Source organism: Haliotis rufescens, unplaced genomic scaffold (genome assembly GCF_023055435.1).
Source record: "Haliotis rufescens isolate VD_foot unplaced genomic scaffold, xgHalRufe1.0.p SCAF_8, whole genome shotgun sequence".
Taxonomy (NCBI): Eukaryota; Metazoa; Mollusca; class Gastropoda; order Lepetellida; family Haliotidae; genus Haliotis; species Haliotis rufescens.
The window spans coordinates 2,869,384-2,885,532 of NW_025964372.1; the positions used below are offsets into that span (position 1 = coordinate 2,869,384).

At 42.3% G+C, this 16,149-nt stretch overlaps 1 protein-coding gene across 1 annotated transcript; it reads right to left on the bottom strand.

Annotated features, from left to right (window-relative positions):
- Nucleotides 1-444: 444 nt before the first annotated feature.
- On the bottom strand, nt 445-15,233 carry LOC124144623. The gene is made up of 7 exons (XM_046514111.2): nt 15,085-15,233; nt 8,839-9,763; nt 7,360-7,574; nt 5,738-5,826; nt 4,005-4,122; nt 3,278-3,403; nt 445-2,669 (listed from the first exon to the last, which is right to left on the bottom strand). Exons 2-7 carry the CDS (start codon nt 9,711-9,713, stop codon nt 2,545-2,547), a joined length of 1,548 nt encoding a protein of 515 aa, XP_046370067.1. The 5' UTR covers nt 9,714-9,763; nt 15,085-15,233; the 3' UTR covers nt 445-2,544.
- Nucleotides 15,234-16,149: the final 916 nt, after the last annotated feature.

The window sequence follows — 16,149 nt, forward strand, 5'->3', positions numbered from 1 at the left end:
AGACTATACTTGGTACATGCATGTCATCCTGGAAGAGACTCCAGACTCTTATAGTTGGTTCATTACATCAAGTTTATTATATTATTATATAAAATATTATAGGGTCTGAATTGGGATTGTACGTCAGTCCGTTATATCAGACTTCGGTAAATATAAATGTTATTGGAGTGGAGTTTGAAACCTCCGTCAATTCGCTTTATCGGATTTCATTCATCGATAGTTCGTTATTCAAGTAAGTAGAAATTTATGAAAAACTTTAGGAGGATAGGAAGTTGTTTTGTTAGTTTTATCCGAAGTTCGTTATAAGTTTATGGTAACTCAAGAACCGTTATGGAGATTGGATGTGAGTTTGATTCGATTTCAGACTTCATTATATCCGTTGTTTACTGTATGATATGCACAGCTATTATTTGTTATAGTCAGCGAAGTAGACAGAACAGAATATTGAAAGATAATATTTATAATTTATTCACGTACATACAACAATGTCATGTAATTCAAATTTGCTTATACAATATCACAGAATTGCTGATTCAACACGAAACAATGATATAAATAAACTAAAAAACTGTATTCACAAATATAACAAACAAAACACCATATATAACAGTATGCTTAATTCAAATTTAATCATCGTGATATTAACAAACGTTTTTGATTTTATCCTCGTATTGTGCTGTGTCCCCCAATTTGCGCGAATACATAAAAAGTTTCACCATTAATTACAGCTGGCGCAGTAATTGATGACATTCAGGGAACGCTTCGTCAGTTTGGCTTATCTTATATCAAACCACGTGCAATCATCTACTGCAGCCGACTTGTGTTGGCGATGGGTACCGGTAGAAAGATATGGTCATGCCAGGTAACATAAACGGCAACTTATGATGTGAGATTCATCCTCACTGATCCAGGTTGCAATGTCTTGTGTATTTCCTCGGTGCTGTGAGAGTGAGTGAGTGAGTATGGTTTTACGCCGCTTTTAGCAATATTACAGCAATATCACGGCGGGGGACACCAGAAATGGGCTTCACACATTGTACCCATGTCGGGAATCGAACCCGGGTCTTCGGCGTGACGAGCGAACGCTTTAACCACTAGGCTACCCGACCGCCCCTCGGTGCTGTGAGAGAGTTCTGTGGCCTCATTCATTGTATTATCATCATTATTACTATTATCGTTATTGTTATCAATATTCATGTTGTCATTGTTCTACCCACACCCCTACCCTTAGAAAACCAGAATTTCCATATCGAAGGAGTATTTATATACAATGCCAGGCAAAAGAAAGTTTGGACATGAAAAGTGGATTTCGTCATGACAAAAAATATTACAAGGCTGAAAACAGTCGCCAAAAAACTGGAGACTTAGTGTCCAAAACACAGTTATGATACCCGTATCAAATACATCACCATCGGATAACAATTTCTTGTCTGTTTCATTTTTAGACACCATCAAATATAGGTGTATACTTTCTTTGCCCGGTAGTGTATCTGAAAATTCATTTCGAACATGTGCTTTGAGTTCACGGTACAGTCGATGTATATATTTCTGGAATTGTGCAGTTCTGACATTGAAAACGATTCCCAAGCCATATATACTCTCCGCCAAAAGAAACGCAAACCATAGAAACACAAAGAGAAGTATGTGCGTTAAGAAGAGATGTTTCCACTTAATGACAACACTAACAACCAGTCAAGTGGCACTGCAGAGTATCTTTATTCTTATCACGATATGCTGCACATGCTTTCCAAATTTTACACACCTATCCCGCACGAGACGAATGGTGCATCTCGAGTCATAGTTCAGTGACGTCACATGTGATGCATTTACGACCCTCGGTTCACACAACATAACAGCATGTTCGTTTGTGCATCAAACCGATCTAATATCTCTTAAATATGAGTAATTCTTCATTTATTAATCAGCAGGTATGTTTTTCGCGTTTCTTTTGGCGGTGAATATATATACTCTGGCAATCTCACGGTCGGTCTGCGTAATGAGAGATCGTGATGCGCCCCAATTCATCACGGCCAAACGGTAAAAATCAAATTCAGTCAAACACCGTTGTGTCGAAGTTGAAGGGACCTACGTCAATACTTCGAGTTATCCGAAGTTTGACACAACCGAAAATGATGATACGCAGGGATCAATCCGTTTATCCGAGACAAGCGTAAGTTCGACACATCAAAGTTCGACAGAACGGTGTTCGACTGTAGATCATTTATCAGTTGGATTATTCTATTCCGTCAACATACTTCCTTATCAAAGATCCACTGGGATAGTCCGCGTTAAATCGATAGCGCTGACAGGTACTGGAGCACACGTCCGGTTAAATTGAACTTGAGGGGAGATAACTCACATTTTCTTTTCTCTAATGCGTGGGGCAGACATGGAAAAGGACATGATATACATTGTGACTTAGAAGATAGCGTATCAAAGACAAATTGATTGTGTGGCATATTAATATTACAATCGGGTTCAGGTCGGATTTGGGATACTTATTGTCGGTACCCGTCAGAACCCTAGATAATACTGTGGGTGGTTTCAGAACGACGAATACGGCCCGAGGACATGGGATTTCTCCCGTCGTATACCCTGTATACTGAATGAGGGGCCGTGGGGTCGTGTGCAGGACGTAGGGGTGTATGACCCAGGGCCGGGGGTGTCTTCTGAAAAAAATAGAAGATTTTGTTGTTGGAATACAAAGATTATTTTGTTGTTGTTGTTGTTGTTCGGGGAAAGCCCGAAATGATGCAGGTCTCAGACGTTTACAACTTCGGTGAAACCCACGAGCACGGGTATGGTGCTGACAAACCTGGAAACATAATTGGAGCGAACCGGGATTCGAACCCAAAATCATAGATTTCTGGCGTGCCTAAGGGACGCAACTCTGCACAGCGAATCGCGGCGCCTTAGACGACTGGGCCACCCGTGCCCCCCTTCATACATTAATCCTGGCTTACGTAAACATATCAACAATGGCTCAATACGCGTCTTTAGTAAAGTGCAAGAAGTAGCGCTTAAAGATTAAGTTGTAAGACATCAAAAAGTGCCATTTATTCATGTTCATCCAACTTCTAAATGCCTATCAAAGACTTTAACCTTGACTAAATGCTTAACGCTTATCTTTCCATTTTTGTTCTCAATTACCATATGTTATGGAAATGATAATGTTAATGAAGAGGTCTAATTATGTTTTTTTACTTTTAGTTGCAAACTAACTATAACTTGTATTTTTCACAAATTCAGCGGCAGTTTTTTAAGGTTGTTATTTTACCTGCTGAAGACCACAAAATGGTACCCTCCCGTCTGAACTGGTGACTGTAGGCAGGGTGCCGTCTGAACAATGCCCTGTCTGAGTGATGAGTGTCATATTCTCCTGGTGATGGTTCCTTGGCGGCCCCTGAATTACAATAAACCAGACTCAGTTTTATTGAATTAATTATGGTAATCAAAACCGTATATACTTTAATAAATAGTTACAATAGGAATAATGAACAACAACAACAATGTTATCTTGCAGTGGCGATGGTTAACCAGTAGTGAAAGCGTTTGCTCGTTTGGGTTCTATTCCCGACATGGGTACAATGCGTGAAGACCATTTCGGGTGTCTCCCGCGTTGATATTGCTGGAATATTGCGTAAAATTATATTCATTCAAATCATGCGAATTTCTTCCTGTCATGTGTGCGGGTCAAAATTACTTCATAGAACGCAAATTAAATGCTGTTTTACACCGATTGTAGCAATAAGACTCGGGTTCCATTCCCGACATGGGTACAATGTGTGAAGCCCATTTCTGGTGTCCCCTGCCATGATATTGCTGGAATATTGCTAAAAGCGGCGTAAAAACATACTCACTCACTCACTATATCGTCATTAGCTTCATGTGCTAAAGCATTCACTATGTTTTTCATCTGATTGAACAAACTGTTCCATTTTGATATTTGTGTTTTGTGAAATTATTATTCAATAGTATTCAATAATTGATTGGATGAGCAGTACCTTGTTTCTCGATTGAGAAGTCGCCTTTCCTCCCCATTGAATATGACGGAGACTCCGGCATCGTCCTTTGCCGTGGTCCCAGGAGTGATCCTTTCTTGTACAGGTTAGGCGTCGGCCACTGAAACATGTATGTTAAGGTAAAACACAACGCTGAGGATTTGGTAGAAAATGTAAACCTGCGAGCGAGGGAAAAGCCCGAGCTGAAAGTTTTAAATTTTCAACCTTAACGTGTTTTACCCAACTTATGAACTGTCAAAATGCACGAAATACCAGAAGGAAAAGTAGTAAAACATCGAGATACCTTATAGTGAAGCAGAAGTGTGTCGCGGTATATCAGGAATTCTATCAAAGCGTGCGAGAGAAAAAGCATAGCAGCAGGGACCAACCGGAGTCATGACAAGTAAAATTGAACAACTTTTCGTCACCTGCCCCGGTGGCTCCGAGGGAAAACACGATATGTGATGTTCCAGGTTTGATTCATGTCATGGAATGTTCATGTAAAACAAATTGTGACTTTTAACCAAACAAAAATCAACATTATATTAATATCAAAAGGCCAGTTTGTAAAACCATTTCGGGTTTGGAAGGTGAGCTGGCTACTGATTTACTTCCTGTCTTATTTTGGCCGAGGTTGTCAGGAACCTGATGCAATATGGGGCAATACTGTGATAGGTTTATAAATAGACATTCTAAGCGTTGACTTCAGTATATTATTAAAGGGAACTGTGAAGATCCGGGTTAGAATATGTCTTCAACAACTCATATGCTTGTCTTAAGAGGCGACTAACGGGATGGGGGGAGGGGGGGGGGGGGGGGGGGGGGGGGGGGGGGGGGGGGGGTCAGGCAAACTTTGTCAATCGTGATCAACGCGTGTCTTTGACTGACATTTTACAGAAGCGACACCGAATTCCTAATAACAAGTCTCTGATAAGATAACAGGCACAATCACGCAGACCCTTGTTACGAGTCAACTAAAAACATTCAGCAACCATGATACTGTGACTTATAATCAGGATACGTTACTCAATTTCAGCCTTCACTTATCTCATTGTCGATCTGTTGTTTTTTCTTGAGTTTGCAAAGTGCTTTAACCTTCTTTAACCCATTAACCAACATCGTCACATTTCGTTCCTGCAGCAGTTTTTTCAACCCTGTTCGCCTTGACCTCAATCTGCTTTAAATTCCAGATTTATCCAGATTAGTTTGTCGGCACCAGAGCATGTAGGTGGTAAACCTCTATGACTTGCATAACGTTGTGTCGTCCTTTCAGACTAAGCTGACACGATATGATGTAACGAATACTTTTCAAAGTGGTGTGAAACACATTGTCATGGACGATACGAAGTGGTTAGTTAATCCAGACATCTTTTAATGCAGACATTCGTTAATCCATACACTCGCTAATCCGGACACCCGTTAATACAGCCAATCGCTAGGCTGGACATCTGTTATTCCAGACATACGCTAATCAAGACATTTTGTAATCCAGACACCGTTAAACCAGACACTCGTTCACCCAGACACCCCCTAATCCAGACATTTGTTAATCCGGATATTTGTAAATCCAGACATACGTTAATCAAGACATTTGGTAATCCAGACACCGTTAAACCAGACACTAGTTTACCTAGGCACCCTCTAATCCAGACATTTGTTAATTCCGACATTTGTTAATCCAGACACTTGTTAATCCAGACGACGGTACGGGCTATCGTTATAAATTTCTAACTCACCGTGCCGTCACTGACGAAGTCCACCTTGGTGTGCCAGACATGGGGTGTTTGAAACCACGTCTTGGCCCATGATGTTCTCGAACCTCCCTCTACAACGAAATGTGGGGATCTATTGATGTCAGATAAACTTTATTATCTAACTCTGGCTCCCACAAACGATATCTCCATAGCTTTCCTGATCACCTATTGGTCGACTGTCATAAGCGTAAACATGAAAGTTTAAACGTTCGCAGCTAACACAAGTGACAACATTTTACTTAAAAACATATTTTCATTCATTCAAACAATGCCACGAAATACAATTCAAAATACAGAACTGTTTGGTGAGTGAGGATGTGATTGACTCATAGTTAGTGAAAATACAGGGTAGAACAGGTCTTCAGCAACCCATGCTTGCCGTAAAAGGCGACTATGCTTGTCGTAAGAGGCGACTAACGGGATCGGGTGGTTAGGCTCACTGACTCGCGTGATGCATGTCATCGTATCCCAGTTGCGTGGGTTGTTGTTCATGGTGTAAATCACTTGATTGTCTGGTCCGGACTCGATGATTTACAGACCGCTGTCATGTGGCTGGAATAATGCTGAGTGCGGTGTTAAACAACAAACAAACAAACTCACCCTTGTGTCTTTCCATGTTTATCAGCATGCTGTTATCGATGAGTGTTGATTTATTTGATATCAAAAGAGGGTGAGATTCTAGTTCCCACTATTCCAGTTTGTAAACAGTAATAACCAGTGTAAAACGTACTACTAACAAACTTTAGTTACAGAGAGATTGGTGATGCCATTTGAATTTTAAAACTCATTGTAAGAATGACGTCTCAATGGTCCACTTTTACATGCCAAAAGATGAACTCGTATCGATATCTCCTGTGGAAGACAGTTTTGGACGATAATCGATTATCCACGTACCGAATATGATACAGCTGGAATATAGCTGACTCCGATGCTAAACATCATCAAAGAAAACAACAAACAGCCTGGCAAAAGAAATTATACCCTTGGAAATTGAGTACAAAACGTTACTAGGCTGAAAAAAATCGCCGAAACACAGCAAACATTAGGTCCATAACATAACTATGATCACATACATCACCAGCGAATACATTTGGTTTGTTTGTTTATGTTTAGCCACCATCAATCATGGGTGTATACTGTCTTTTTCCGACAGTTTATTTGAGGTAATATACGGCTTGCAAGCAATACAAGACCGCCTCCGTGGTCTAGTGGTGGAGCGTCCGCCCGGAGAGCGGAAGGTCCGGGGTTCGATTCCCCGACCGCGTCATACCAAAAGACGTTAAAAGATGGTACTTGTCTGGCGCTCGGCATTAAGGGGCTAAAAAACAAGGACTGGTCGGCTCGGAGTCAGTATACTGTGTCTGAGTTGTGTATTCATGTTAAACCGCGACATGTTATCTCATTTGGCTAGCACTATAAATCGGTATCAGTCCAGACTAGTACAAGCAGCCCAACACACACACACACACACACACACACACACACACACACACACACACACACACACACACACACGTCGCTATGTAAGTGCAATAATCTTGGACGCGACGTTAAACCCCATTTCACCTCACCGGCAAGCAATACATGATCAAACATTGCCATACCTCTCTCAGGGGAACACCGTGCTCCAAATGTCCAGGCAGGGGCATTGGTTTCGTACAGGGGCTTGTTCCGTGGGGAGTAGGTCCACGGCGAGGGCCCCTCCATGTCGAATCTCAGGGGGGGTCGCGCGTTATTGGCTTCCTCCCAAGTTATCATTTTCGTTGGACGTCGGGGTTCCTCGTAATATAGGCTTGGTGCTGCGCTGACCGTCTTGGCCCTGTATCGAAAACATGTTCTAATATATAACACGACATATCACATCTCACAACGTTACATTATCAGCGATTTTCACTAACTCTCAAGTCAGCCCCCACCTTATTGGCCAAGGTCTTGCCCTCAGTGTTAGATCAAGCGGTGGCAACATGACGCAATTGCTTCTGTGCCCGATTATACCTGTTTTAAACATTGTACAAGACTTTAAGTGGGACACAATTCAAATGCCCGAGCCCACTGTTCCGCAATCCGGGACTCGACTTAGAGCGATATCAGCGTTATTAATGACGGTGTTTACACAGCGAGTTTGTGAAGAGTGAAGAACAATTGTAAAGGTGTTTTTTTATAGATCTGCTGTTGAGGATTTATCAAGATGAAGAGATATACCATTTAATTTATCTTTGGACCATTGTAAAAAAATGCAACATGCAACATTTCTATTCATTTATCTCGAGTATCAAAAGTATCATTCATTTCTAAATATAGGATGAGGGGGAGGAGGGGTGTGTGTGTGTGTGTGTGTGTGTGTGTGTGTGTGTGTGTGTGGCGGGGGTAGTCTAGTAGTTAACCCTTTTCATCCATCTCCTCTTAAAATGTTGCTGGAATTGTGCACTCACTTTAATATACAGTAAACTACGGTTATAACGAACTCAAAGGGACCACTAACTTTAGTTTGTTATAACCGTAGTTCGTTATAATCATATATACAGCATAACTATAGCAAATAGTCGGGACCAAAAAATCAGTTCGTAATATCCGTCAGTTCGTTATAAGCGTGTTCGTTATAAACGTACTTTACTGTAACGGTAAATGGATGAATACAATTTGTGCACGTGTTAACCTCTTAAGGATACACATCATACATTTAAGGAACAACAGTCACATGAACTGGTCATTAACCCTAATTCTACCTTCGTTCTACGCAGGTCATGGTTTTTAACATTTGGTTGAAAATCAAGAAAAACAGCATGGTGCTAAAATAAATATCATGAATAGGTTTGAATCTGTCTTTGCACCGTAAAAAATCAGAGGGTCTTCATGAACACCTGTCACTGTTTGTCAGCGACCCATGCATACAATTTCAATCACTAGTTTCTTGTTTAAACCCAATGGGAGCTGTTTCGGCAGATAATCGAGACTGGTTGTTCTCTGGTGTTGCCGTTTTATATTTCAATATGCCAATGAGTTGTCCCGGCGCAGCACTGAAGGAAACGGCAAATCATACATGAAAGAAGAAAATAATATGTACTCATTGGAATCTTACTCACTTTGGCGCCATTGTAACGGTTGCCAGGCGTATGAATCGAGGTGGAACTCGACTCCGCAGCATCTGCTTGTGTTCGAATCCTCTCGGTGCGTTCGGAGCTTGTAGACTTTGAATGTGCGCATGCGCCGACCGTATCAATGGCAGACGACTCGGAGGTGCGGTTGACATGGTTGGGTAGCTTTCAGACGACGTGGGGGTCTTACGTCTACATGCTTTAGCATCGGCGGAATTCCTTTTGGCATTTCCCCTTTCATCAGATGCCCTTTGTACCGAGTCGCCAGCCAGTATTGCCGCAGAATCAACAGACATCTCTCTTACTGCATCAGTAAGATGCGTCTCGGTTATATTTTCTTCAGCGCCTCCTGAACGATTCGACGCAGAAACAACATCTAAACCATTTACTGTATGTTCAGAAGGGAGATTGTCCTTATGAACAGTGGTGATGTCGTCCACCGCTGGTACCACGACAGGAGACAGTCCCTTTGACTTCGAGTCACCAGACTCCAATGTGTCATTGCTGTCATTTGATTTGTCGTCTTCAACATCTGCTTTCTCTATAACCGGACCTTCATTGTGTCCTTGACCGGCAATTACTTGACCTTGACCTTGACCTTCAGTCACATTCCCACCCTCTTCCTCCAGTCTTCCTGGTAAATCTTCCTCTGGCATACTCCTGTCACCTTCTCCAAACACTCGCTCGCCAGACGGACCTGCACTGTCCTGTTGTTGTTTGTCAGAGGTATTCTCCGTCACGTGGCTTGCACATTGCACCGTGTTTCCTGTGGGATCATCCTGGGCCGTCCCTGCACCGTTCGGAGCTGCACCAGGAACAGCAGCTGCATCACCGGTGACGGCCTCCTCCGTGGTCATCGACATACTCCCGTCTCCTCAGACGACGCTTCACGGTGATGTCACGGGTAGTTTATCTGTTAACAAAACAATTGTGTGCTTAATAATAATATTATTTAAGTAATCTGTTCTAAAATCTTTGGTTCAGTAGAACTGAGTATAAAACGCTTGAACAAAGAAACTCGTGCCGTGTACACATTAAGTCAAGTGACCCGTAAAGATCCGGGCTGGAATAGGTCTTCAGCAACCCATGTCGCCGTAAAAGACGACTACGCTTGTCGTATGAGGCGACTAACGAGATCGGGTGGTCATGCTCGCTGACTTGGTTGATTCATATCATCGTATCCCAATTGCGTGGAATGATGCTCATAATGTCAATCACTGGATTGTCTGACTCAATTATTTACAGACCATCGTCATATAGCTGGAATATTGCTGAGTCAAAAGAATGGACTGCTTTGAAACGCGGAATTAAATACGAGTATATCAGTTCATTTGATAGATTGGGAATCAATTTGTATTAGTTTTATAGTATCTCACGAGGATTTCAAGGTGAGCAAATCTGCAATTCTTTAGTTCACTTGTAAGTCTTTGTTATCTTCCCATAGAAAATTGGTTGAGTTAGCCTAGTGGTTGAAACGTTCACTCATCACACCGACAGACCGGGTTCGATTCCCCACTTGGAAACAATGTCTGCAGCTCATTTATTGCTACAATAATGCTACGAGTGGCGTAAAACCATACTCACTCACTATTGTAGGAATGTCTCTATCTGTACATCAAAATATTTTCGAACAATATTTCTAGCGTGACACATAGCTCAGACGTTTACCACTTTGGGGAAACCCACGAGCACGGCTATGGTGCTCACAAGCCTAGAAACATAAAATCGGGGCGAACCGGGATTCGTACCCACAACGAATTGCCGCGCCTTTGACGACTGGGCCACTAGTGTTGCAGTTCTTCTTAGATATCTAGGGGGCCCAGTCGTATAAAGTGCCGCAGTTCACCTTATTTTCTGGGTTCGAATCCGGCAAAATACCCATGTTCGTAGAGTTCACTAAACTGGTAAACGAGTTCATATGCAATCGGGGATTCTTCCCAGGGGCGGGCTGGTAGCCTAGTGGTTAAAGCGTTCGAATCCCCACGTGGGTACAATGTGTGAAGCCCATTTCTGGTGTCCCCCGCCGTGATATTGCTGGAATATTGCTAAAAGCGGCGTAAAACCATATATACTCCCACAATAACCTCTTTTACTAAATGCCCTTATAAAACCTATTTCACTACACACCCCTAGAAACCACTTTGAAATAATCCCATGTTCAAAGACAACAGAACCAAACATGTAATCTTGAAATACATAAACGGTCACATGAACAAACAAATTTTAATCATGTCAGTACAACCAGTAAAATAACATTTTTATATCGACAGAACTTCTGATACCGATCCAAGAGCGAATATAATTGTCTTATACTCAGTGTTGATGTGAAGTTAAATTAGTTGGATGCTGTAATAATGTGGCAGAACGGGATTATATTAACTTCTTTTGGATCCGAGATTCGATTAAGACCGTGTCGTCTTATCCCTACTTATCAACAACAAGTTCTCAAAATGAAGAGTGTGTTATATTATTAAAAGTATCGTTTTACACTCAGAACATTAAGTCTGGAAGTCACATACTGTGTATTGCAGGAGGGCTATTGTACTGTGTAAAGTCGTTTGCTGGGCAGAATGTAGCTCGAAATTGAATGTTTACACACAGTTCTGCATTCTCTTTTGCAAGAAAAAACGACTTGTTTTTTTAACATTATTGAAAGTATGTGCATGTTGTGGATGTTGCTGTGCATGTTGCTGTGCACGTTGCTATGCATGCTGCTATGACGTTGCTGTGCATGTTGCTGTGCACGTTGCTAGTCATGCTGCTATGACGTTGCTGTGCATGTTGCTGTGCATGTTGCTGTGCATGTTGCTATGCACGTTGCTGTGCATGTTGCTTTGCATGTTGCTGTGCACGTTGCTGTGCATGTTGCTATGAATGTTTCTATGCACGTTGCTGTGCATGTTGCTATGAATGTTGCTGTGCATGTTGCTGTGCACGTTGCTGTGCACGTTGCTGTGCATGCTGCTGTGCACGTTGCTATGCATGTTGCTTTGCACGTTGCTGTGCATGTTGCTGTGCATGTTGCTATGCATGCTGCTGTGCACGTTGCTGTGCATGTTGCTGTGCACGTTGCTGTGCATGTTGCTGTGCATGTTGTTATGCATGTTGCTGTGCATGTTGCTGTGCTCATTGCTGTGCTCGTTGCTGTGCATGTTGCTATGCATGCTGCTGTGCACGTTGCTGTGCATATTGCTGTGCGCGTTGCTGTGCATGTTGCTGTGCACGTTGTGCGGATTGTTGTGCATGTCGCTGTGCATTTCGCTGTGCACGTTGTGCATGTTGCCATGCATGTTGCTGTTAATGTTGCTATGCATGTTGCTGTGCATGTTGCTGTGCATGTTACTGTGCATGGACTCCTCTTTACTGAGATGACCGAATACGCTTGAGGTGAGCCGAGTGATTATTTCAGCAATACACACGACTGTGCCGCCCCGTAATTCAGTCAGATATTATGTCGATCTTAATACCATGCCTTCTCATGCATGGTAACGTTATTCACGAAGACGCCACAACGCCAAGAGGTTTATATAGCATACACGCCAAAGACATGAACTTGACAGGGCTTTGTGTTGTGTTGTTCATGCAGGCGGAACACTGTATGCGTGCATGATAAACTCACTCTATTATTCAGTTTTATTGGCAGTGACACTGACGTTTATTCCAAGGAGGCTATAGCGGGTCCTTTCACGCAAACAACGCTTGGGGATTAAATTAAATCCTACACACATAACCTATAGGTTTATAAAACTGACAAAACGGTTGGACGCGATCTGGCAGGTGTTTTCCTTTTGGGCCATGGTGTCCTGAGCTGCTCAATTATTTACCCATTATATCTATCCGTGACGATCCGGGGTAGAATAGGTCTTCGGCAACCCATGCTTGCCGTAAAAGCGACTATGCTTGTCGTGAGAAGCGACTAACGGGATCGGGTGGTCAGGCTCGCTGACTTGGTTGATGCATGTAATCGATCCCAATTGCGTGGATCGATGTTCATGGCATTAATCACTGGATTGTTTTGTCCAGATTCGATTATTTACAGACCGCCGTCATATAGCTTAAATATTGCTGAGTGAGGCTTTAAACAACAAACAAACCAACAACTAACCTATTATATCTGTTGATTCAAGATACGTAATGCGTTTTGTGTGTGTATGTGTGTGTGTGTGAGTGAGAGAGTGTGTGTAAGAGTGTGTGAGTGAGAATGTGCGTGTGTGAGTGAGTGTGAGAATGTGCGTGTGTGAGAATGTGAGTGTGTGTGAGTGTAAGAGCGTGAGTGATGTGGGAGTGTGTGAGAGCGTTTGAGAATGTGAGTGTGTTTATGTGAGAGTGTAAGAATGTGAGTATGTGCGAGTGTTTGTGAATGTGTGTGTGTGTGTGTGTGTGTGTGTGTGTGTGTGTGTGTGAGAGAGAGTGAGTGTATGCGAGTGTGTGTGTGTGAGAGTGTGAGAATGTCAGTGTGTGGGGGTGTCAGTGTTTGTGTGTGTGTGTGTGTGTGTGTGTAGTGAATGTGTTAGTATGTGTGTGTGTGTGTGTGTGTATGTGTGTGTGAGCGTGTGTTTGACTGTGTTAGTATGTGTGTATTAGCACAACGTATATTATTATGTATATATATGTGTATCAATAGAGTCATCGAGCTTGACAATCAGAACCATTTAGTCGCCTCTTACAATAGACATACATGTTAGTTGCTGGAGACCAATTCAAATCCGTAGATTCCAACGATACGAGCGTTGTGTTTTAGTTCTTTTTAAACTTGGTAAATCTATTTCCAGTAGATTATGTATTACAATATACCCTCCAGGTTAGATGGCATGTACTGACAATGGCAAGGTCACCTTCTAGCAGAGTGGGGAGTGATTGAGTGAGTGAGAACGCCGCTTTTAACATTATTTCAGTTAAATCACGGCGTGTCAGCTTAATGTGGGAGGAAAGCCTGAAGTGATGCAGGTCTCAGACATTTACCACTTTGGTGAAACCCACAAACACAGGCTTGGTGCTGACAAACCGAGAAACATAGTCGGGTCGAATCGGGATTCGAATGATCATAGTTTCCTGGCGTGCCCAGGGGACGTAATTCTACACAGCGATACCGACGTCTTAGATGACGTGTCATATGTACCCCATCTGGCAGAAGGCATCAATGTTATGTAAATCTATTTAACAGATAATGATTACTCTAACAACATGTTTGACAATTGTCCCTAATGATAAAATTTAGACCATCACCGGGACTGGGCTACACGCCGTGCTGCGCAACCTCGTTTTAAGAAACTGGGTTTACTCTCTCTGCGACCGAATTGGCGGAACGAACACTGTTAAGTGACACCCACATTACCTGTTTGGCAATACCACTCCAAAGTACATATAAACACAGCCAGTCCCTGTTGATATAAGAAGCGAGACATCAACAATCGATACGGTCTGCTCGACACGGTAGAGTGTAATCTCCTCGGCCGTCTGGAGGGTGATTACACGCGTTCGAACACATATTGAGGCTATGCATTGATCTATCGATTACATTGATTAATCTGACGGGACATGTATGTCTTCATATATATATTGAATCAAGCTTATACCTGTGTATGATATTGCGGGCATTTATAACACGGGGAACCGGTTTGTCTTTGAGAGCAAAGAACTACCTCGTGTTTGTATATAAGAATTGTTAAAACTACGTACCTAGATAGATAGATAGATAGATAGATAGATAGATAGATAGATAGATAGATAGATAGATAGATAGATAGATAGATAGATAGATAGATAGATAGATAGATAGGTAAGTAAGTAAGTATATTACATTTGACAGAAATATCTATCAAATGGGACAACATATAAGATGGGATAGATTCTTAATAGTAGATACAAAGAAATACAGAAAGAAATACAAACGTATTAGATAGATATACAGAGAGAGAGAGAGAGAGAGAGAGAGAGAGAGAGAGAGAGAGAGAGAGAGAGAGAGAGAGAGAGAGAGGGGGGGAGGGAGAGATGAAAGAAGGATAAATATATCAGATGATAAATATATCGAGAAAACCTAGAAATTCTCACAGGAGAAGGGTAATAACATTTCAAACATGTTTATCACCTTGTTTCCGTATCATACATGACATATCCACGGACAACTGTGTAACTGTCACTAGACCGTTATACGAACTTAATCTATACATATAAACCATGCTCGTTAAAGTATCCCGTGTCAAAATCACGCGCAACGTGAATTATAACACTTACCTTGCATTGTAAATACACATTCGGTCAAATATGATTTATATTCACTTGCAGTCTCACGTACATCGGTTTATAAACACTTCATAAACCTGGTGTGTGCTTTGGCTATGTATATCGACTGTCACTCACTCCACCACAGCCGCCATGTTGTTACTAACGACGCCACGTGTTGTCAGGGTCCTTGCCTTATCACGGTTGGATCAGCGATTAGACTGCGCTCGTTCGTTGATAAGTCCTCTTGTTTTGACCTATGTCTCTCATGGGTTACTAGATCGGTTATTGAGACTCTAATCTGTACATGAACGTGATCAAGCGGCTTTAAGCTCCGCGGAGATATATTTCACATAATTGAGTATTTTATTACAGTAACGTGGGACTTTGATCACAGAAAACTGCAGGGTAAACATTAATGCTGGATAAGAACTAGGTATCCTGATGTATACAGTCAAAGGTTTTCATAATGAGATCCGACCCGTGAAGATCCGGTGTAGAATAGGTTTTCAGCAACCCATGCTTACCGTAAAAGGTGACTATGCTTGTCGTAAGAGGCGACTAACGGGATCGGGTGGTCAGGCTCTGACTTGGTTGACGCATGTCATCGATCCCAATGCATGCTTGCCGTAAAAGGTGACTATGCTTGTCGTAAGAGGCGACTAACGGGATCGGGTGGTCAGGCTCTCTGACTTGGTTGACGCATGTCATCGATCCCAATGCATGCTTGCCGTAAAAGGTGGCTGTGCTTGTCGTAAGAGGCGACTAACGGGATCGGGTGGTCAGGCTCTCTGACTTGGTTGATGCATGTCATCGATCCCAATGCATGCTTGCCATAAAAGGTGACTATGCTTGTCGTAAGAGGCGACTAACGGGATCGGGTGGTCAGGCTCGCTGACTTGGTTGATGCATGTGCGGCGTTAAACAACAAACAAACAAACTAAAAAACATAATGAGATCCAGATACGGCTTGTTTTAAATAGGTACCTTTCACGTTTATGATTTGATGAAGGAGATCGAGCCTCTGTATTAATCATTCCAAGCTTTCAAAATGTTGATATCAGGCCGGGGGACATC